Source organism: Haliotis asinina, chromosome 9 (genome assembly GCF_037392515.1).
Source record: "Haliotis asinina isolate JCU_RB_2024 chromosome 9, JCU_Hal_asi_v2, whole genome shotgun sequence".
Lineage (NCBI taxonomy): Eukaryota > Metazoa > Mollusca > Gastropoda > Lepetellida > Haliotidae > Haliotis > Haliotis asinina.
In genome coordinates this window covers 32,376,104-32,400,026 of record NC_090288.1, presented here as the reverse complement: position 1 = coordinate 32,400,026, position 23,923 = coordinate 32,376,104, and the positions used below count along the sequence as shown (strand labels likewise).

The 23,923-nt window shown below is 36.9% G+C and overlaps 1 protein-coding gene across 6 annotated transcripts in view; it reads right to left on the bottom strand.

Moving 5' to 3' along the window:
* The window catches only part of LOC137297111 (serine/threonine-protein kinase TBK1-like), a 120,893-nt gene that overhangs the window by 23,150 nt on the left and 73,820 nt on the right, over positions 1–23,923 (bottom strand). For 3 of the 6 annotated variants that reach the window (XM_067829099.1, XM_067829098.1, XM_067829100.1), the window contains 3 exons: positions 13,654–13,745; positions 6,874–7,114; positions 4,303–4,546 (listed from right to left, as the gene is read on the bottom strand). In XM_067829099.1, coding sequence (XP_067685200.1) covers positions 4,303–4,416 — 114 coding nt within the window. In that variant the 5' untranslated portion in view covers positions 4,417–4,546; positions 6,874–7,114; positions 13,654–13,745. Of the gene's footprint in view, positions 1–4,302; positions 4,547–6,873; positions 7,115–13,653; positions 13,746–17,258; positions 17,334–23,923 lie in introns of those variants that run through there. The other 3 variants (XM_067829102.1, XM_067829103.1, XM_067829101.1) reach the window with 2 other exon arrangements.

Genomic DNA, 23,923 nt, shown 5'->3' with positions numbered 1-23,923 from the left:
GAATCAGGAGTAAGATCGAAGACAAACATCGCTCTTGACTTTGGCATTCCGAAATCAACACTCAGTTCCATTATTAAGAATCGCGACTCGATACTGGCAAAATGTGTCTCTAGTGATTTCGGCCCCGCCCGCAAGAAGTTACAAACTGCAAACCAAGATGTGGAAGATGCGCTCTACAAATGGTTTCAAGGAGCGAGAAGTGAAAACATTCCCTTGAGTGGTCCCATGTTGCAGACTAAGGCAAATGAATTGGCATCCAAATTAGGTCATTTAGATTTCAGTTGCAACAGTGCTTGGATTGACAGGTTCAAACAGAGGAGTGGTATCCTCCGAAGCCATCATTTGCTGAGGCCAATGCAGCATTAGAGACACTGCGTCATCTGCTTGTATGTGAAGGATCAGACAATTCTACTTTTGACTCTCTAGCAGATGTATGTACAGCTGTCAACAAAATGAAATCGGCAGGACGTGGCGTGCAGAGCAAAATTGTGGACTATGTTAAACGCAGTTAAGTGTTATATTGTTGAAATTGTTGTGATTGTTAAACATGTTCTAGATAATGTATTTGAACAATGAAATCAGAATTTTAATGTCAATGTACAAGAATAAAAATATGTAGCCCATGTATATACGTGTCTCTTCATCTCTGTAAGCCGATATGGCGGTCAAACGTGAATAACTAACAACGGATATAGCGAACTAAATCCCTTGGTCCCTTGGAGTTCGTTATATCCGTGTTCTACTGTACACAATTCTTCTGAATGTAGCAAACACAACACAAACATCTCATTAAGCGTGAAAAAATATCCCGCACTACATTTTTAGTGAAAATGAATTAAAAACTGTTAAAACAAGAGTCATTAGAAGATGACATATCCCCTTGGGCCCTATGTACTGTAAGTCACGAAACTTTTGCGTCATGATACTTTTGAGAGTGGCGACCAACAGACGTTTTTGCGTCACGATATTTTTGCGACTTGCCCAATTCTCAAAACATAGTTTAGTTTGACAGTTTCAAAGCTTACTTGCATCTGAAAGTTTTATCTGAAGTAAATCCAATTACATATTAAAGTTTCCTGCTAATCTTGAACACCGTTTAGTGGAGTACTTCCGCATGTATGCAATCAGTGAAGTTTTCCTAAAAACAACACTTGCAGCATAGGTCATATAAGCTTAAAACAGTTGAAAGGAATTAAATTAAATGGACTGACTCTAATAAATTGGCACTGATTTAGGACCAGTTTTGTCAGTGTCGGCGAAGCTGTTGATCTCCAGTTAAGTGTCATGAAAGCTATCCACACCCGCTATATGGTCTCGGCCTTTCAAACAGTCTCCAAGAAATGTGTGTTGCGTGGTTGGTGCCTGTCTGGAGTATCGGACGTACTGATTGAGTGGCTTTTGTTCAGGTATCCATTGTTTGACACGTGACACGTGAGTACAAGTAATGCTAGTAATTAGTCATTCTCCGCGTAGTTGTCATTGCTTAATATATGTATTGTCTAGATCTATTGTTAATTTATAAGTGTGAATAATAAAGCGGAGATAGGACAGGTTGTTTGCTGATTATTCATTGCATTCTACCAGCAAATTGCGTCATGATATTTTTGCGCGCTTAAGTCATTCGCAATTTTCACAAAAATATCACCCTCGCAAAAATTTAATGATTTACAGTATTTGAAGGGACAAATCACCTGACAGTTACCTGATGTTTTTTTTAGACTAACTTCGAATCGTTGCCATGAAAATAATGAAAAATAAAAATGCCATATATTGGTAAACAGAAAATGGCACCACTTCAAGATCTGTCTCATATATCTGCCAAGATCTGCTGAAAGTGCTCCAGGAACGAAGTTCATCCCTATCTTTTGAGATGAGTCTGAATTGTGGCCATGCAAACCAGGAAAAATAAAAATGTCAAAAATCTGTAAATAGCAAAAGGCACCACTTTGGGGTCTACCTCACATATCTGTCAAATTGTGCTGAAAGAAATTAAGAAGCTTTTGGGTTGTGCTAAGGAAACGAAGCCCACCTCTCCCTTTTGAAACTAAGTTTGAATTGTTTCCATGGAAACTGGGAAAATGATAAATCACAAAAATCTGTAAATAGCAAAAGGAACCACTATAGGGTCTGCCTCACATATCTGCCAAGTTTTGCTGAAAGATAATAAGTTTTCGAATTCTTCTCTGAAAACAAGTCACCCATCCCTTTTGAGACTAAGTTAGAAGTGCCTCCACGGAAACACAGAAAATGATAAATGACAAAACCCTGTGAATAGCAAAAGGCACCACACATCTACCTTGTTTTGCTGACAGATATTAAGAAGTTTTCGAGTTATGCTCCAGAAACGAAGCCCATCCCTCCTATTAGACTATTACCAAAACATTCCATGGAAAAACAATAAAAAATAAAAAATGCCAAAAATCTGTAAATAGCAAAAAGGTACAACCATAGGTTCAGTTTATTGTATCTACCAATTTTGGTCTAAAAATACTGAACGGTTTTTGAGTTATGCTCCAGACAAAATGATTTTGAATGGACAGACTGACAAGGAATTGACTATATCTCCCCACACTACATGCTGGGGGGATAATAAAATGTCAAATTAATAAAAATCCTCATAAAAATGTATCACACATGTGATATGAATCCCTCTAAAACTCTGTAAAAGACACAATAAAAGTCCTGACAAAAAATTTCAATAAATATATAAAGAGGTGATTAAAATAAACATTTGCAAAAGGAATATAACTGGATCTGCAACTCTCATCACAATCCATTATACCATTGTCTTAAAAATGCTACAGAATACCTATCGTGACATCACAGCTGCCTACGCATTATATTCAGTAACCATATTATTGCTCCCGCACTCATGCAGGGTAAAATATTGAAAGAAGGCTTGACTTTTCTGTCCCGTTCTTTTGAAAGAGACTGTCAATACATATGTAGGTCAGTTAATGTGATATGCCATGACTATCTACTCCCATAACAAGATTTGTTGATATATGTATATATAGTATGTAAGTATGATCTGTGACCGAATCATTCATGCTGACTTCACTAAACAACTCGGCTATCTCGAGAAATACAACCACTAACATCAGTCCTACACACAGACAGAGCCAAATATGGACATCAACAATCATGTGACATTACTAATGTCTATTTATATATAAATAGGAGACCAATCACTACAGAGAAAATAGTGTCACATGATGTGAACTATATCATTCGGAGTAGTAATAGTAGTTGTAGTAGTAACAACAGCTATCACTGACAGTGAATTCATGAAGGTGTGATGCAATATTGGATGTACTATTCATCTGCTTCAGACAGAAAACTGTTACAGAAACAGGACACTGCTGTGAAGAGGTTAAAACATGATTGTGTACTTGAGGACATACTTTAGGTCATTTTCAACTTGCAGAGAAATCACCCAGCACCGCAGACAACGTTCAAGGTCAGTAACCAGTTTCTTACTGCAGACATGTTGGGTGATGTGAAAAGTTTTACAGGTTCTTTTGAATTCTGTAACGTTAGGTTTCAACAGTTAAGATTCATAAAATGGTGAACTTGTTGATAATATCTGACAGGTATTTTTAACAGAATCAGATCTTATGATTTCTGAGGGCAGATATAGTTCACTGAAAACGTAAACTCTATCTTAGAATTCTCTTGAGGACTTTTCCAAGAGGATACATACGCTGTCTTGTAGCTTGTGACTTGCTAAAGGCAAATGTGTTTCATAAGCTAGTTGGTATGGAGGCGTAACAAGCTGAAAATGTTGTGTACATGTATGTATAATCATTATTCAATTAAGACATTTGTTATAATTAAGGCATTTTCATTTCACTGCCTTATCTGAGGTCACTACTTAGAGGGGACTCGAAAGTCACTAAGGTAACCTTAGAGCAATGTTAAAGAATGGAAGTTCAGGTTGACCTTAGTAATGGTTGCTTTGTTGCTTTGTGAAAAGAGCCCCTGAATTGAATGGAATATTTTTGGGAACTCAGTGCACAAAAAATTTGATGCCTATTGGTATCACTGTAGATGTTCATGAAATAGGTTTTGTACTGAAAGCAATGATACACCTTTTCTGCTGTTTTCTACTAAAAATAAGGATTGTTGTGTACAGTTTGGGTATTTTACTGGGGGAGGTGAGCACCCTTAAAGCTGACTTACAGACTGATCTAGAGGATGGAAAGTTCTTTGTTAATTCTACAGACTCTTGTGTACAATGGCTTGGAAATCAGTGATGTTTTTGACTCTTATCAAGTTGTGGAAAACAGATAATTATCTCACTTTTCTCCTTCCCAAGTACACAACTGCAGAGGCTCCTCGTCCTAAGCTGTCTGCGGTGTTCCACGTAACATTTGACGAGGACTGCAGTGTGCCCTTGTGAGCGGGATAAGTCATAAAGTCTGAACTGTCCAGGAATGATATCCTTCTCACTCTGTCCTTTCTCTATACCACACAATTGTACACTTAACAGTAAAGAAAAAATGTGTTCCTCTTCTCCTAAACCAACAAACAAAGACTTGAGAACCTGAAAGAAAGAGAAACATATGTCAAATGCCAAGTTTTGCTGAAAGACATTAAGAAGTTTTGAGTTGTGCTTTGGAAATGAAGCCCATCCCTCCATTTGGAGACTAAGTCCGAATAGTTTCCAAGGAAACGCAAAAAATGATAAATTACAAAACCTGTAAATAGCAAAAGGCACCACTTTGGTGTCTGCCTCAAATATCTACCAAGTTTTGCTGACAGATATTAAGAAGTTTTTGAGTCGTACTCCAGAAATGAATCACACCTCTCCCTATTCAGACTAAGACCCAAACGTTTCCCTGGTAACTGAAAAATAATAAATCACAAAATCCTGAAAATCACTTTAGGTTCTGATTCATATATCTACCAAGTTTTGCAGAAACATATTGAACAGTTATTGTGGTATGCTCTGGAAACGAAGTCCAACCCTCCCATCAGACTAAGGCCAGTGCATTCCATGGAAAATCACAAAAACATAAAAATGCCAAAAATCTGTAAATAACAAAAGGCACAACCATAGGTTCAGTTTATTATATCTACAAATTTTGGTCTAAAAATATTGAACAGTTTTTGAGTTATGCTCCAGAAACAAGATGATTGCGGACATATATATGGATGGATGGACATGCCGGGGCTGATAAAAATGCAAGTTTCGAAAACAGAAAACTACGAAATCTTATATTAGAAAGTAAGCATTCATTTTCATGTCTTGTACCTATTATTTAGAAACTTGACAAAATGCATATTTAAGCTGGGGTTCAAATACTTTTTTAAAAGCCACTTACCACACAGCAAATGAGTTTTAGAAATAGACTTGTCCTGACTAATTTTCTACTTGCCCAGATTTTTATGACAATCGTGATAATGAAATTATGGAAGAATAAACCAACATGGCAACAAGTGATGGTAAAATCTGAACGTACAGTGTTGGTAATCAACAATCAAAGACTCCGGCTATTAGAACTTCACTGCAAGGAACATGTTGCTTCTTTCGCTTGTTTGTTGTTTAAAACTGCACTCAGCTTGAACATGTAAAAGTGGGTCAGCTTATTATTTCAATCTCTAGATTCCATGCAACAAGCTTACTCATAACTAGATCATGTAGATAAACCAAACACCGTGATGCATATTGGGTATCTTACTTTTTCTGCTTTATACAATGTCTAAGAGGGCAGATATGGTTCACTGAAAAGGTATACTTTTACAAATTCAGTTTGCTATTTATTATCTTAGAATTTTTTTGAGGACTTTTCCAAGAGGACACATATGCTGTCTTGTAGCTTGTGACTTGCTAAAGGCAAATGTGTTTCATAAGCTAGTTGGTATGGGGTGAGTGAGTGAGTTAAAATTTATTGTCACATTGGCAGTATTCCAGCCATATCGTGATGAGAATGATTTATCATAAAAATACATAGTAATTAATGGCACACATTTAAAACTGTCACCGAAGGACAGTAAAGCTAACTTGGATATCACAGAGAGGAATTTAAAACAAGTAGGTAGAACTAAAACGGTAAAACTATTTTTTTGACAATACAATACACAAATGGGCTATAGATTGCCAACAGCTGAAGGTAGATCACCACACTAGGGACTATGGGGACTGACAGTACTTTTGCTACCTGCATGGACCCTAGCTGGATTTACATCATCCCCTCAGCTGTTAGCAATTTAGATACATCTAGCCATAAATTATAAATACAGATATGCTATGATTAAAAAATTGGAAACTTGAAATTGACAGTGAATGTTTTGGGACTTATGTACCCTCTCAGGAGGACAATAGTTGGTATGGAGGCATTACAAGCTGAAAATGTGTACATGTATGTATAATCATTATTGAATTATGACATTTGTTGTAATTAAGGCATTTTCATTTCACTGCCTTATCTGAGGTCACTACTAATACTGGAATCGAAAGTCACTAAGGTAACCTTAGAGCAATGTTAAAGAATGGAAGCTAAGGTTGACCTTAGTAAAGGTTGCTTTGTTGCTTTGTGAAAAGAGCCCCTGAATTGAATGGAATATTTTTGGGAACTCAATGCACAAAAAATTTGATGCCTATTGGTATCACTGTAGATGTTCATGAAATAGGTTTTGTACTGAAAGCAATGATACACCTTTTCTGCTGTTTTCTACTAAAAATAAGGATTGTTGTGTACAGTTTGGGTATTTTACTGGGGGAAGTGAGTACCCTTAAAGCTGACTTACAGACTGATCTAGAGGATGGAAAGTTCTTTGTTAATTCTACAGACTCTTGTGTACAATGGCTTGGAAATCAGTGATGTTTTTGACTCTTATCAAGTTGTGGAAAACGGATAATTATCTCACTTTTCTCCTTCCCAAGTACACAACTGCAGAGGATCCTCGTCCTAAGCTGTCTGCGGTGTTCCACGTAAAATTTGACGAGGACTGCAGTGTGCCCTTGTGAGTGGGATAAGTCATAAAGTCTGAACTGTCCAGGAATGTTATCCTCTTCACTCTGTCCTTTCTGTATACCACACAATTGTACAGTTAACAGTAAAGAAAACACGTGTTCCTCTTCTAAACCAACAAACAAAGACTTGAGAACCTGAAAGAAAGAGAAACATATGTCAAATGCCAAGTTTTGCTGAAAGATATTAAGAAGTTTTTGAGTTGTGCTTTGGAATTGAAGCCCATCCCTCCATTTGGAGACTCCGTCCGAATAGTTTCCAAGGAAACCAGATGATAAATCACAAAAACTTGTTAATAGCAAATGGCACCACTTTGGTGTCTGCCTCAAATATCTACCAAGTTTTGCTGACATACATTAAGACGTTTTCGAGTTGTACTCCAGAAATGAAGCACACCTCTCCCTATTGAAACTAAGTCCTAAACATTTCCATGGTAACTGAAAAAAAATAAATCACAAAATCCTGTAAATAGCAAAAGGCATCACTTTAGGTTCTGATTCATATATCTACCAAGTTTTGCAGAAAAGTATTGAAGAGTTTTTGTGGTATGCTCTGGAAATGAAGCCCACCCCTCCCATCAGACTAAGGCCAGTGCATTCCATGGAAAATCACAAAAACATAAAAATGCCAAAAATCTGTAAATAACAAAAGGCACAACCATAGGTTCAGTTTATTATATCTACAAATTTTGGTCTAAAAATATTGAACAGTTTTTGAGTTATGCTCCAGAAACAAGATGATTGCGGACATATATACGGATGGATGGACATGCCGGGGCTGATAAAAAATGCAAGGTATGCAAAAAGGATCTCATTAAAAGTAAGCATTCATGTTCATGTCTTGGACCCCTTCTTCAGAAACTTGACAAAATGCAGATTTAAGCCAGGGTTCAAACGCTTTTTTAAAAGCCACTTGCCACACAGCAAATGACTTCCAGAAATTCACTTGGCCAGATTTTTATGATAATCATGGTGATGAATTTATGAAAGAATAAATCAACATGGTATTTGATGTTTATGTTTACTGGACTATTTATCAAAATGTGATAAATAGCCAAAAAGATAATCGTACTTTATTATCACTGCAAAATATAATAACTACATTTTCAGCAGATATGAAATGAAACCATAAGTGGAAATTATCTAGTAGCCTACTGACAAGTAAGATACCATTATCTGATTGCCCAAAATGACAAGAGTCATCAGAAGATAACATACCCCCCTACCTATTTGAAAGGACAAATCATCTGACAGTTACTTGATGTTTTTCAGATTAAGTTTGAATGGTTTCCATGGAAATCATGGAAAATATAAATGCCATATATCTGTAAACAGCATAAGGTGCCACTTCAAGATCTATATCTGTTGAGAGATGTCAAATGGTTTTCAAGTTGTGCTCCAGAAAAGAAGCCCATCAATCCTGTTTCAGACTAAGTCTGAATTGTTTCCATGGAAAAATGGGAAAAATAGAAATTCCAAAAATTTGAAAATAGCAAAAGGCACCACTTTAGGGTCTAGCTCACATATCTGATAAGTTGTGTAGAGAGATATTAAGAAGTTTTCAATTTCTACTTCGGAAACATAGACCATCCCTCCCTTTTGAGACTAAGTCCGAATCATTTCCATCGAAACACAGAAAATGAGAAATTACAAAAATTTGTAAATAGCAAAAAGGCACCATTTTGGGGTCTGCCACAAATATCTGCTAAGTTTTAATGAAAGATATTAAGAAGTTTTCGTGTCACGCTCCGGAAACAAAGCCCATCGTTCCATTTTGAGACTATGTCTGAAATGTTTCCACGGAAAAAGAGAAAAAAAATAAATCACAAAACCTGTAAATAGCAAAAGGCACCACTTTAGGTTCTTATAGATATAGCTACCAAGATTTGCAGAAAAATATTAAATGGTTTTTTACCTATACTACGGAACAAAATTATTACAGACAGGCTGGACGAACAGACGAGGCGTTGACTATATCCCCCCACATTACATGCTAGGGGAACAAAAACTGACTTGTTCCAGGGGGGTTGCGAATTGAACCCTGCTTTGTGTTTCTTTAGCTGTTCATTACAGTTTTAGAGATATGGTCTTGACAAAGACAGTACTATGAACACAGTTACAGTCAAACTTGTTGCCAAGGCAACAGTGATAATTTAAACACTAGAAATCCCTAAATATCAAAAGGGACCAGTTGACAACCTCTCATCTCTGTGTGCAAAGTTTGATGGATAAGTTCCATGTCCCCAGTTCAAAGGGGCAGGTAATAAACAGCAATTAACACTTAAATTAGGGTGATTTGTACGAAACAACTTGATGTGAAATTGTGAAATTTTTGTGCTTATGGGAGGGTAGCCCAGTGATCAAACATTTCGCTCATCACAATCACCCTGGTTTGATTCCCCCCAAAACTATATGCTGTGTGAAGTTCATTTCTGGTGTCTGTGTTATTTCTGGACTATTGCTAAAAGTGGCATAAAACTAAATCACTCACTCACCCTTTTAGTGTACACTGACATTCTACTACAAAATGACAGTCAAAATTTCGATGACAGTCAATGTGAAAAACGAAAATAATCTGACACCCTGTGACAATTCAATACGACAATCACCTCATCACCACTTTGTATTAACAGTGATAATGGAGATTTGTTTGTCGTTTGATTCTAAACTCAACAACTTCTTAGGTACATGACAGTAGTTTATTATGAAAAGATAAGGCAGGATTCAGAAATTACAAAGACAAAATTACAGGTTATAATATGAACAGGCACTTCTGAACATCTATATACATACAGAATCATTGTCAATGAGATGATACTTAACTGATTCTTGTAAAGGGTGGATACTTTGATCAGGGTGGGACAGGATGTACTGAGAAGCAAATGTAAGTAATGTATTTCAGACCTCTATAAATATATGGTGTTTTGATTACTAGAATATTCTGCTGTAATGACTAGCATATGGTAACCTAAGCAGAAAGTGCAATCTCATTCAAGCCTTGCCTGATCTACCAGTAGGCTATAAATGCACGACTTTGTAGCCAATCAGAAGACAGTTTACATACTGCTTACATTCTGTTTGAGCTGTGGCTATTATGTTTGGCTTTCCTGTACAAGTTTCAGCATTGTCTGGCAATGAGTATTGTTTTTTAACTAGCCCACTTGGAGGCAGCGTTGTCTGCATACTCAGGACATGCACGACTTGATAATCCACACAGATGAGACTACTGCTATACTGAAATGAGAGAGGTTTCTAGAAGAATTAGGCCAATCAGAAGTCAGTTTACATAAGTGTGTATTATACTGATGGCATGTTGACTCCTAGCATTTCTGCACTGGCTGAGGTGCTGATGTTTCGTTTTGCTGCAAACTTTCAGTTCTGTTGGCTTTGTGTGTGTTTCGTGAAGCTACTTCACTCAGGACACGTGAATTCACACAAGTGAGACTACTGCTATTGGTGAAAGGAGATGTTTCTAGAAGAATGACGGAAATGAGACAAGAACACGCAAATGTAGGACACAGTGACTATACATTTCTCACAAGCACAGTCACGAGGCTTCTTTTCAAGTGTGTGATTACAAACATCTTCAAATGTATCTGATAAACTTGCGCATCGTAGCAGCGGGAAGGTGAGAAATGCATGGCTTCTTTTGACAAAAGGACTAACGACATGTTTTTGTGCAGTTGTGTACTTAGGCATATGTTATCATTCGCACTGGATATGATATGTTTTATCACCTGTTGCTTATCAATTACGTTTGATTTAAATGGGGTCAGTTTAATGTCATTTTCAAACAAGTAAAATGATGTTTCTTTTAATAAATTTGACTATATGCTGTTTTTGTGACTGCTTACATTCTTCAGCTCATGAGCTGGCTGAAATGAGCCAAGCTTGCAATAAATAAGTTCTGGCAATTGTGTACATTTTTCACTATAGACATGATGTATACAAGAGTTTATGTGTAAGTGATGCCTGTATTTCGACCAGATCAGTCAAGATTTTAATATATGCAAGACTTGAATGGAAAATGGCATAATTATGCACTGGGTTGTTAAACTAAAGGGTATTACAAAATGTAAATTTCCTATACCTCCTTGTCATGCTTGTAGGGGCATACAGCCTCACTAAGTTTGTCATACAAAAAATTGTAGAAGACTGAATATTAGGAACCTGTCATCCAGTTTGAGACTGAACCACGTAATATGTATCCACTAAGAAGAAACTTCTTAAAGGGGCACTGATGCGGAGCATTTTCCGTGGACTGGTGTAAACTTTTGTTATTGTTTTTCTCCCGTGAGTACCCGGATGACATCCCAGAATTCGTGACTGGTTCGTGACCTCTGCTGCGCAGTCCGTAAGCGCAATTGATAGTTTAATTATAGACATATAAACTGAGGTGAAGTCAATTGTACTTCATTACAAATGTATTATGAAAACAAATGAAACACTTTGAAGGTTAATCATCTGCCAGTGGTAGAAATGGTAAAAAACTATTAGGACGGAAAAATAACGAAGCCAATGTACGTCTCTATATTTTGTCTCATAACCCTAATTAGTTTATTGTCATATTTGTATAATTCTGAAAATTAATAAAAGAACACACGATTTGCTTATACTCATAGTAAATTTCTAACATAACAGCAACATTTATACATTGTATAGATTGCCAATGTGGATCCTATTTCACACACATACGCGATCTAGTGTGTGTTTTCTGTCATACAGATTCTGCTGAATGCTACAACAAATAAATTAAAACAAAATGCAAATAATGAACGTAAAACAGACTAATTTTATAGCAACAGTGTCAGGCTACTACCTTGTTCAGGAATGTATCCATCAATATCCACGTAAAAGAAATCGTATTTCCATTCATCTGCAGCTGGTAAATAATCCTGCTCTGTGTCGCGTGTCTTACAACTGTCTCATTTGCGAAAAAGGAACACATCGTTTCACGTCTTTCGTTGGTGAAAACTAGATAAACCTCTCATTGGTCTCCCAAGATAGCACACCTGGCAACTAATTGTATGATGTCCACTATTCTAAGTAATTTAGTTGACCAATATTGAGCAATCAATCAATCAACGCAAGGGTGGTTAATTCTTTGAAGGGAGGATGTTGTTTTTGCACTCACACTTTACGACAGGGTGTAGTCATCTACACACACTGCCTTTTGACAAATCCGCTAGAAGAACAAAAGTAATTAATCAATCAGTGTGTTATCGGTTAATCCTTTGATCGATGTTTGTTTTTGTAACTCAGGTGATAAACCCTCTTGCATCACTTACATGCACATATTACATAACATACAATACATTTGCCATTACAGACCTTAATTTATAATGTTGAGTATTTACTCCAGACAGGAGAAATGCCAAATGGGAACCTTTGTTGAGTAACCGAAGTGGTGTTGCTACTAATTATACCTGTTATAAATTCATGAATTGACCATCAAGAGAATGATGACAAATAACACGTGTAGGTTTACACCATCAAACGCGAGTTACAGCAAGGAAGATGTAATCTCTGTGTCGCATGCAGCCTGAAAACACTTATGGGCCGAAACTGTTTTGAGGATACCAACGGAATTTCGTTACATAAGGAATACACACAGGCATTTGCTGTGTACTTTGGTAAATAAGTGAAATAAGTTTTTTTTTACGTAAGACAATTTTCAGATTTCTCTACCAAAGCCAAGGTCATCGTTTTTTTGTTTACGAATTCGAATAAATCAACTGTGTGTTTTATTATCATAAATAATAAACCATTGTAGCTACCATAGCTACCAAAATTTACGTATGCTATTTGCTATCACAGCTCAACCAACACTCAAAACTACCTAAATATACAGCTTTGCAATCTTCCGTACTGAAACAAATGGCTTGCTACGTGCCTGTAGACATCATATTTTCATGTAACATGATTAAATATCGAGGTTAAAAACACAGAAATAGGATCAAATTGGATCAGTAAGTATACCATCCAAGCATCTGAAAAGAACTACACTGCTGGGATATATGGTTACGATCAGACAAGGAATACCATGGGTATTTTTAAACAAATGGCATGTGATGGGCATCCGGCCTCCTGACTGTTTAAGTGAAGAAATTTTGCTAATATGGACAGGAGCCCAGTTCCTTTGTCCGTCACGGTCGAAGGAGTGGGCGCTGACCAATTTGCGGTCTGCTTTCGTAATTAGACCGTTAGCGAGAAGCATTGTTCGCTCCGCATCAGTGCCCCTTTAATTAGTGTCTTTGTGTTTACATTATCTGGTCTGATTATTGCTCGCCTGTGAGTTAGGGACTTGGCTTGTAGCTCAGACAGGGCTAATTTCTATCCCAGGTCACAACAAGTGTCTTTAATTCTTTCCAAAATTTGAACAAAATATGCTACAGTTTGGTACTTGCTAAGGCGATATGTACACAGATAATAGAACCAGTAAAAATGTTCTACGAATAGCTCAATTTAAAGTTTTACTTGCTTTGAATCCAAAGTTGACATGTCAATGAATTTCTGAAAATGAGGATATAAATTTGCTTTTCAATTCAACAGTTGGATAAAATTTCCCCTGTTTTACACCTTAGCTTATGTAGCACATTCTCTGTAGTAAAACTCAAACATACATAACAAAATTACTGTAGTCAATGTTAACAGGACATACAAGAAAACTAACTTACCTCAGCTATGTTAAAAAAAGTATCTTTTTGTTGACGATACTTCGTGACGGGTACACCAGAATGAGCAATGGGCTTTGATGACTGTTTTCCACCTGAAATCATTATGAGCTCATTTGAAAATGAACAGAATTAGAACAGCTGCCCCTGAAACAATAAAAAAATGAATTTCCTTCCGTCATATCAAAAAGGAAAGAATCAAAAAAAGACAACAGAAATAATTTTTCCAAATCATGTGATGGCATTTGAACCATGGTTCATCTCATCCCAGGTGGATGCCTTGTCCACATGAACTAACAGGTTCAACTCGTCCACAAATCGAACTGAATGTCTGTGTTGTGCGTGCACGCCCTAATGAGATCACATCTGAATCTGGGCGTATTGGACAAAATAAGCATAGGGCGTGGGAAGTGTACAACTATAACTTGATTAATCATGCTTAAAATGCTTTCAGATCTGTTTGTCAATACAATACTCAAGTTGTTCTTTTTTGTTTTTCATTCATTCCATTTCAATTTTCAGATTAATTACATATGACATAAAAGACAATGTACACCTCATCATTAGGGGTTTGTAAGGTTATAACAGACATATAGATACATAAAATATCTTTAAAGTCTCGGTAGAGGGTATATAAGACCGAAGGAATAAGGTTGACTTGTGTGTTTGGAATGGGTGGAGACTGGAAATATCACTTGGCAATTTTACAAGGTTTGAGTCTCATTTCCCCTACGTCCCATACAGTTCACCTACAGAAATCATGCCGATGAAAAGGGAATAGAAAATGCACCCCTGCTGAGAGAATGGTCTTCATTTGGTGGAATTAAGGAAGGTCAGTTATAGTCAATGACTAAAAAGATAAATACATTATTGTCTCCAAATGACATCAGCTTATAATCAGTTATTGTATAAGCAATTTGCTTAAAAGGATTAAGGCTATAAAAAAGCTGAAACTTTGTATATGGATGAAACTTTCTTTGCTTGTCCCAGTCTATGGCACCTCATGTCTGTTATCCACTGTATGTTAGAAGGTAAAATGTACCCCATGGCGATTTCCCTTCACAAAACAAGACGAAAGTAACCTACACTAAGCACTACACACAATCAAGGCCTTAGGACAACAAGAGTCGCCTTCAGATTGACCATGGTGCAACAAATCTTGACCAGCATCTCAACCAACTGAGACAGCAAATTGAAAGTGGAAGATCATCTATTCAGTTCCTGGATGCAGCAGGGCACATATTGAAGCTTCAAAATGCTAAAAAATCCATGAACTAATAGTAAAATGCAGCGATATAGTTAACATTTGGATTTTGATTATTGTAGTGCACTGTATTGTATATTAGGATTATCATTTGCTATGAATAACAATATGACAGAAGTGCATTCTTCATATTTTTGGGAAAAGGCATTTTGTCCACATGTGCTACTAATCAAATTAAAGGAAAGCTAAGGGAGATTGCATTTATATCTGAAGGGGGTAAACCTATTTACTACTCATGCAAGAAATAACAGTCACCAGACCATAAACTGTTGTTTTAAGACTGCAGGTATAACAGGATGCAGGCAATATGGGAACATGTCTTTATGCTCCGTGCATAAACTCAGGTAAATAAATGTTTTAACTTCCTCATATAGTTCTCCAGTGAATCTGTTTTGAAATTCAAAAATTCTTTTACATTAGTTTAGTAAATTCTTATATCAATGATCATTAATCTGACATGGCAAGCCTCATTCTGTCGCATGACTATTGTTGATTTGTTGCGGTATGACAGATTAATCTCAATATATTGAAAGGATCAGGTGTAATTCATCATTTCTTAAGTAGTATATAGTTTTAGAGGTGTTTGAAACAGAAATTTGACTTGAACATATTTTAATTACATATTTCTGAAATGTGCATCATGTCCAAAGGAAGAGAATATTACTCACAGATACATTGTATCATGCTAAATCCATACAAATGGCAACAAAATCCAATAAAAAAACATTTTTTGTTTGTTGTTTCATGCTGTACTTGACCCGTGAACATCCCAGCTAGAATAGGCCTTCAGTACCCATGCTTGCCATAAAAGTCGAATATGCTTGTCGTAAAATGCCACTAATGGGATCGGGTGGTCAGACTTGCCGACTTGGTTGACACATGTCATTGATTCCCAATTGCGCAGATCGATGCTCATGTTGTTGGCCACTGGATTGCCTGGTCCAGACTTGATTATTTACTGACCGCCTCCATATAGCTGGAATATTGCTGAGTGCAGCATAAAACTAAACTCACTCACTAACTCACTCCTGCTGTACTCAGCAATATTCCAGTTATAAGGCATTGATCTGTAACCGTTTAGTGTAAATAATCAAGCCTCTAACAGACAACCCAGTGATCAACAGCATGAGCATCAATCTACACATTTTGGATGTGATGAAGAGAGAACCTGACAACTCGATCCCATTAGTTGCCTCTTACAACAAGCATGAGTTGCTGAATACCAATTCTAACCCAGATCTTCAATATTTTGGTAACTCTTTCTCAATGTGATAACAGCAACTTACTACACAAACATGATCATATGTTATTTACATTGTTTGTTTACTGTGGTTATTGCCCAGATAGATATGTATGTTACACTCAGAATAACGCCGGCTTAATTTAGAAATAACTTCCTGTTTCATCAACTTGACAAGATTGTTAAATACAAAAAGATCTCGCAAGACCTGCAAGAAGAACATATTTTCAGCAAATAAGGATTGGGTGATTTCTAATATCAGTGTTCAGATGTTCTTAATGTGCCCTTTCTTATTAACTGTGTCATTAATGTAGGCCATAGACCAAGATGTAGCGCGCCCCAATGAGGGAGGTAGGATGCAGTGTTATGTATAACTGATTGGCTGGGATAACCAATCTTAAAGCAGGTTACTGTATGTACCTCAGCCTGCCTGTAATGCTGATACTGTGACTACAGCTTGGCTCAAGCTCAATGTGCTGGATACTTTCAGCCACTGACGTAAGGGACGTGCTTGACCTCCTTTCTTAGTAAGAGATTCAGACATGTTTTTCTGGCTTCTCACAAAATTACCAGGCGCATATGCGAGCGGGTTTTGTAAATATTATCAGAGACCATATGATATTATTTTTATCGATCACATCTTTGAAAAATGTATGTGAACGAAAATGTTGCCCTAGACCATGTAATAGACCAGCTTAGCATATGTGCAACAATTATCTTTCATTTTTCTAGTGATTTTTGAATTTTGACTAATATACTTCTTACTTGACCCCAGTGGAAATTTAGTATGTATGAAGGGGGCAGAACTCTTTTCCCTGGGTTTGAGTGAAAATAAAATAAAGGTATTTTCTTATACTGACGTTTAGCAGGAAATTCTTTGTTGGGAAACACTGAAACTTTGAAAGAAAAACAAATTGCGTGTTACTGAAGAATGATCGTACTCCGGTTCAACCAGAGGCCATAATTTCTGGTCTCAGGTTCAACTTGCATTATTTCCCCAATGGTACCATGACAAAATTAAATTCTGTGTATATGACAAACACATATTACAGAAATTATGAAGATGACATTTTGGTTTTCATTTCGAGTCTATAAATAACTTACACAACTAACCACATACTAAAGCCTCAGTGTAAGACGCCCGTCAACTTCCGGTTACATTACAGTACCGGACTGAAGCTGTGAAGAAAAGAATAATTAAATTTACAAATAAATAAAATCGGCATAGTTTGCCATTATGCATAAATACACGGACTAATATTACACGTACATTTTCTTAATAGGACTAAAAGATGCGTCCTACATGTTTACACATTTGGTATTCCACCACCATACGCTAAAACTGCCAAACCTAAAACGGTCCGGTGGCTATGTCAAGTATGTGAACATACGTCTTTGCTACTTTTAAAAATATTTTTTTTTCATGACCAAAGTGTTTCCTAATATTTAGAATGTGTGCGTGAGTTTAAGAAAAGTATATTTCATTTGGATTTCAGCATTTCATCCTCGGGGACTCTTTATCAAATATGAAAGCAGGGTGCCTATATACAGGCTTGTTGCAGATTATCCTTGATGAAAGTTGCTTTTTGTGCGATAAATACATCACATTATTGTTGTCGGGTTAGACCTACAAAAAGTAGTCAATGTCTTTTTACCCAATCCAAAATGTCAACAGGGATAAGTAATACAAATATACAACACTCTTTTCACTTTTGTTGTTGGGTTAATGAAAAAGAGCGAATATAAAATAACAGCTGTCCGTAATATGTTTTAAAACTTTTTTTTCCATTTTTCCGTTTCATAGATGTATGCATATACAAGGTAGATATGACATATGGACAATAAAAATTCAGTGATCAATAATTCGGTCATGTTGTTTTGGTCATGGGTAAGCATATTGGATATATACAAGTTTTAACAGATTACTTCATTTATAATTTATATCTCATATGACTTCAAATAACACTGGGCGGTGGGGTAGCCTAGTGGTTAAAGCGTTCGCTCGTCACGCCGAAGACCCGGGTTCGATTCCCCACATAGGTGCAAAGTGTGAAGCCCATTTACTGGTGTCCCCCGCCGTGAGATTGCTGGAATATTGCTGAAAACGGCGTAAAACTAAACCCACCCACCCACTACAATGACACTATATAAAATTAAGGCAACAGCTGCTAGACAACGATGTGATTGATTATTGTACTGCGCTTTAAAGAATAGTTCAGGAAGCTCTTTCCATATTTTTTAAAAACTCACTATATCTGTTATTTTTTCTTGCAATGAATTCTTCAGTTTCAGCAGTGTCCTTTATTGTTGAGATGAATCTGTCAAATGATAGGGTAAGTTTTTTAAGACTTGAAATGTAGATAAATCTCTTGGCCATGAGTGGCCATGAGTAAGATATGTGAGTGTTTGAGCCTTGCCCGAACATTACATAGAACCTTGTTATTTTCAGATACTTTTGAAATAGTTATTCATAAAATTCTCTCTCTGCCAGAAGCTGAGAACTGTCTGACATTCATAGAGGACATGTACAATATTTTCATCATCAACATACCTCATTTTCAGTTTTTTAAAAATAATTTATGTATGCATGCATACATAAAAACTATGATGAAATCCATAATTTCTCGCCCCACCGGCGACGTTGTTTTTCTCAGGGAAATGCACTTCCTGTACTGCTTACCAGACAACACATCATATATCACCTTCACATGGATTCAATGATATTTTTTCAAGAAAAAGATGAAAGTGTCTATCTTGAGAGGATTGTAATTCTGTTCATCAATAACAGCTGTCAACCACAGAAGACATTTTAATAAATTTGACCATAAGCACAAGCATCAAATGTGTTCTTATCATGCCATTGTTTCTTGTCTTATGTATGTGTGGTGTTAAAAGTAATATATTGAGATTCTTTGTGAGATGAGCTTTCATTTAATATGTCACATGGCATATTTATTGACAAAATATATGTGTGTATAATCATTTTGATGGTTTGAGCGGCCATCTTGAAATTGGCGGTCATTTTGAAAATGCCAAAATGCATGATATCAACATATTTAGATCCCTTGTGAGATGAGATTTCATTTGATATATCACATGATATAATTATTGACAAAATACATGTATCTGTGTGTAAAAGCATTTTAATGATTTTGGCGGCCATTCAGTAACTGGCGGCCATCTTGAAAATGCCACAGGTAGAATTTGCAGAACTTTGTACTTTGCATATGGCAGTGACGTTCTGAAGCTTTCCTGAAAATCTCAGCTTTCAACTATGTTTTTCCAATGCCATGTCTAATGCTCCTGGCCTAGTGTCAGCGAGCCGTTGGTCGTCTTTTACAACAAGCAGAGTCGCCTTTTTGTGGCAAGCATTGGTTGCTGAAGGCCTAATTCTTGTATTCCGGACCTTCATGGGTCTGCTTAACTGATGGTAGTTCCATTTGCATATTAAGGATACCTGTTCCGTATGTTTTGTGAGAGACCATCGAAAAGAATGGTTGGATTGTTTTCTATATGTATACGCTGTATGTAAGCGTGTTAAACTTTGCCACCGACCATTCTTGAGAAGTCGTTCGAAGATCAAGCTGAATCAGAAACGACCGCTCACTGGTGTCGTTTTCACGTGATGTCCGTAGCGTTTTGATATACTTTATGCTTCTTATGTATTGGTAGTGCTTTTATATGACTTAGATTTTGCATGCCAGACTTTCAAATGCAGTATATTTGTCACCTTAAATTTTGGTTGGATTGTCGCCAGTGACTAGACCGATGGTGTAAATGCAGCTAAGGTCAATATCAGTAGCTAAGGAAGTGTAAATCTCCATGGTTCCTGTTATGGTATTCTGCCATCAGTTCCTGTATCCCATTTTCACACGTGTTGTTGCATGTTGTTTATTACCCTTTTAAATGCTCTCAGCTAGTTTTATCTTATACCTGTGATAATGTAGTACTTCTACTGCCCATCGATGACGGATTTATTCTTCCTGGTATATTTAGTTTCTGTTTTCAAATTCTCGATTTTGACTCCCCGGTTTTCGAGTCCTCCACGTCTTTGACAATGAGGCAATATCAACGTCGCTCAACTTTGTCTTCATTCCTAAACAAGGACTAGATTTAATCACAGGAAAACTGTAGCGCAAATGGGGTTGCGAAGCGGAGAGAATATGTGCGCGAAGCGACCAAAGGTTGGCAACGCACTTCCCTCGCTTAGTTTAAAAAAATATGTTTCATGTCAAAATAAGGTACACTCACATTTCCTCACTAGGTAGTGCTCTCAGATTTCCACCCCCATATTTAATAATGACTCACGTGAAATATGTTTCATACAACATTTTAAGTGCAACTCGTGGTACATCAGACCGTTCTTCGCCTCCATTACCCCTGCAACTTCCGGTTCAACAGAGTGAAGGAATAAGAATGAGCAGAAATTAAAAGGCAATACCATATCGCGTAATTTTATCATGAACCTGTTGGAGTGTATTTGTCTTATTTCTCTTCGTTGTTGTTAGATGTTTTGTAGCATTTATTAAAAATAAATAAATAAATAAATAAATAAATAAATAAATAAATAAATAAATAAATAAATAAATAAATAAATAAATAAATAAATAAAAACGCTTCTGGCGTTGTGGTCGTGTGAAGCAGGGAAGGTAACTCTTTATGCATTCCATACGGAATAATATTCTGTTCCTTCACTGCGTTGAACCGGAAGCTGGCAAGGGTAATGGAGGCTAAGTACGGTCCGATTTGCGCTACAATTTGCCTGTGATTCAATTGATTACCATGTCATCATACACCAGCGGTAGAATCTCAGTGAAGAAGTGAAAAATCTCAGCAATCGAGGAACTGGCGATGGCAGACGACTAGTGTTGGCGCGGTCTGTTTGTCCGAGCAGCTTTCCTCACCATCACCAGTATTCAAGATATGCTCATCACTTAATCCTACATTAAGACGCAGCTGCTTATAGTGTATATGTTACGTTGGTTTAAGGCCTCTCTTTGGTGAAATGAAAGTGAAACAAGAAATACAACATTGGAATTTAAACCCACGATTTTCGGATCCTGGTAACCCAAGGAACGCTACTCTGTACAGCGAATTGTGACAACTTAGACGACAGGGTACCCGTGTCCCGATTGGCCACAACGTAATGCTGGGATCAGTAAATATTTTCAAAATACATATGCAGTAACTGGTATCCCTAAATCTCGTGCTGCTGAGGTGGGTTGATTTGGTTATCATGGTAACCCCACTATATATATCGTCGCTCCTAGCACCAGTTACAGGATTGTCTAGCCCAAGCTCGATCGTCTACAGGTCGCTGTGACTCAGGTTGAATATTGTTAAGTGTTTTTTTTTAGTAAAATCAACTTATGGTGGAATGTAGGATCTGTGCAGTTCCATAACGTAAGACTTGTCTTAAAATTCAGGGTGTAATATTATTTGTGAATAAAATGTTAAAGGGGAGTGAGCGAATTTAGTTTTACGTCACTCTCAGCAACATTCTAGCGATCTGTAAATAATCCAGCCTGGACCAGACTATGTATGGTGATCAACAGCATGAGCATTGATCTGCACAAATGGGATACGATGACATATGTGTCAGCAACCACCACGACCAGCATAGGTTACTGAAGATCTGTCACGAGATCTTCAAGGATCAATTGTAATATCATGAGTGTACATGTGACAATTGGATCAAGATATTGAGTTCCTTGGTTTGTTTCAGACGTAAGTACTTACCCAATAACACTTCTCTTGGGTTCTTTTTTTCTAAATTCACATAAAAGCACCAACATTTGCTTGATATCGAATTCGATATTGCCATAATGAAGTGTGAACCTCACTTCGTTTTCTTGAAAATTAATCAAACAAATCGCGTTGTGCAGTAATCCATAAGTGGATCGGTTTATTAAAAAGGTGACAGAAAGGTGTTCCCTAAAATATCTCATTCACAAAACGACACTCTTTCCGAAACATATGTAGCTTTAACAGCTACAGACAGAAAGAGTACTGTGACTTATGTCGATCGATTTTGTACAGAAGTGACCTTGGTTGCTTTCAACTATGTTTAAGGAAGCTGTATCATTTGTACGTGTGGTATATGTCAGTAGACATATTGTCCTATATATAGTCCTATATATAGCATATGTTACTCGCCAGTTACTTGCTCACGTGGCAGTTCGGTGGTTACATTACATTGGTTAACAGTTTTGTGAAAGGATAAAAATTATTTAGATGACTATGTGTTGTAACTAGATATAAACAATATTTATGAAAATATCAAACATCAACTTACCAAGTTGTACCCGGCGCCATCTGACATAACCACGTGCTCAGTGTCCATGAGTACATTAGCACGTGGGTGGTATACCACGTGATTGTGTGGAAGTGATTCAATGAGATTGAGTTTCTTTTGTAAGTAAGATTTGAAGATGAATTAATTCAACAATTCCTCTCAGATGCGATTTTGTTTTTTATTTTGTGAAAGTTAATTTGTGTAAATTCTGCAGCTTTCCTTTGCATGATGGGAGTGAGGAAGACATCCCGTCCACAGTATTATAATGTAAAAGTGTACCGCAATGAGATAAACAAATCTGACTTAAATCTGATAAACACCCAAAGACGAACATATTTCAACAGACAGAAATGTGGCCTGATCGCACGGCAGCTGACACGATTTACTGAAAAAACGAATACTGGATATCGGCGAATGCTGACGCTTAGTTGAGTGAATAACGTGAACCAAGCTTACCTGGCATCTGTTTATAGAATTAATTTGCCAATGAGAACAGAAGTATATAGAAAGGCGACATGATCGCAGGTCAGCTGACACTATGATAATTTACTGAAAAATGAATACTTAATATCGGCGAATACCAAAGCTTCGATGCGTGAATGACGTTTCAAGTAGATGTTTATTCAACGGGCTGTTATTTTAGTCGGTTACGTCCGGATTACAAAACATTGGTCTCATAGCAAGTTAACCGTCGAGGCTTTAATGAATATTAAGAACAACTTAAGAAAATTTCAGAGAATGCGTATTTGACAGATCCCACTGTACTACCATTGAGTGTCTGACATAAAGCTTATAAGTTCTCTCTGTTGTAGGTACCTATGTTTACACATCTTTTGCCGTAGTAAATGTCGTAAACGCTGTTTTAAGGGAATTGCGCCTGTCTTTGCAACTTCCAGTCGGAAAATGGGAAATATACTATCTCCTAAAACGAAAAGCAAAGGCACTTTTTACTTTTCAAAATCCATCAATTACCTCTAGTGTTCAAACAATAAAAAAAATGTAACAAAGGTGATTTCTCAGCAGATTTCTCGTCTATGCGTTTCTTTGTTTGGATGGTATGTGCACACAGTATATACAAAGTGATGTTATAATACGTACATCAGATACTCTCGGTGCTCCTAAAATATGCAGACCAAAACAATACCGTGTTTGTAGGATATGCACATCAGACAGACACCACTACGGACACAGTATAAACGTATTGCACTTTCTTACGCAAGAAGGCACTAACATGTCACAAGACTCGCATCACAACACATGCGAGCTATTGTGACCAGATTACATTCGCGTGTTTCAACATCGGTCGAGTATTTTATTTTGTAACGGAGTAGTCTGCACGTTAAACCCGCTGAGAAAAGAGTCCAGACATGCACAAGCTGTTACACGGCCGTGTAGAGTAAGCTGAGCAGGTGGAATTTGTTTCTATTATTTCAATGCAGTTACGCACAACAAACTCCTACAACACCTCCTACAC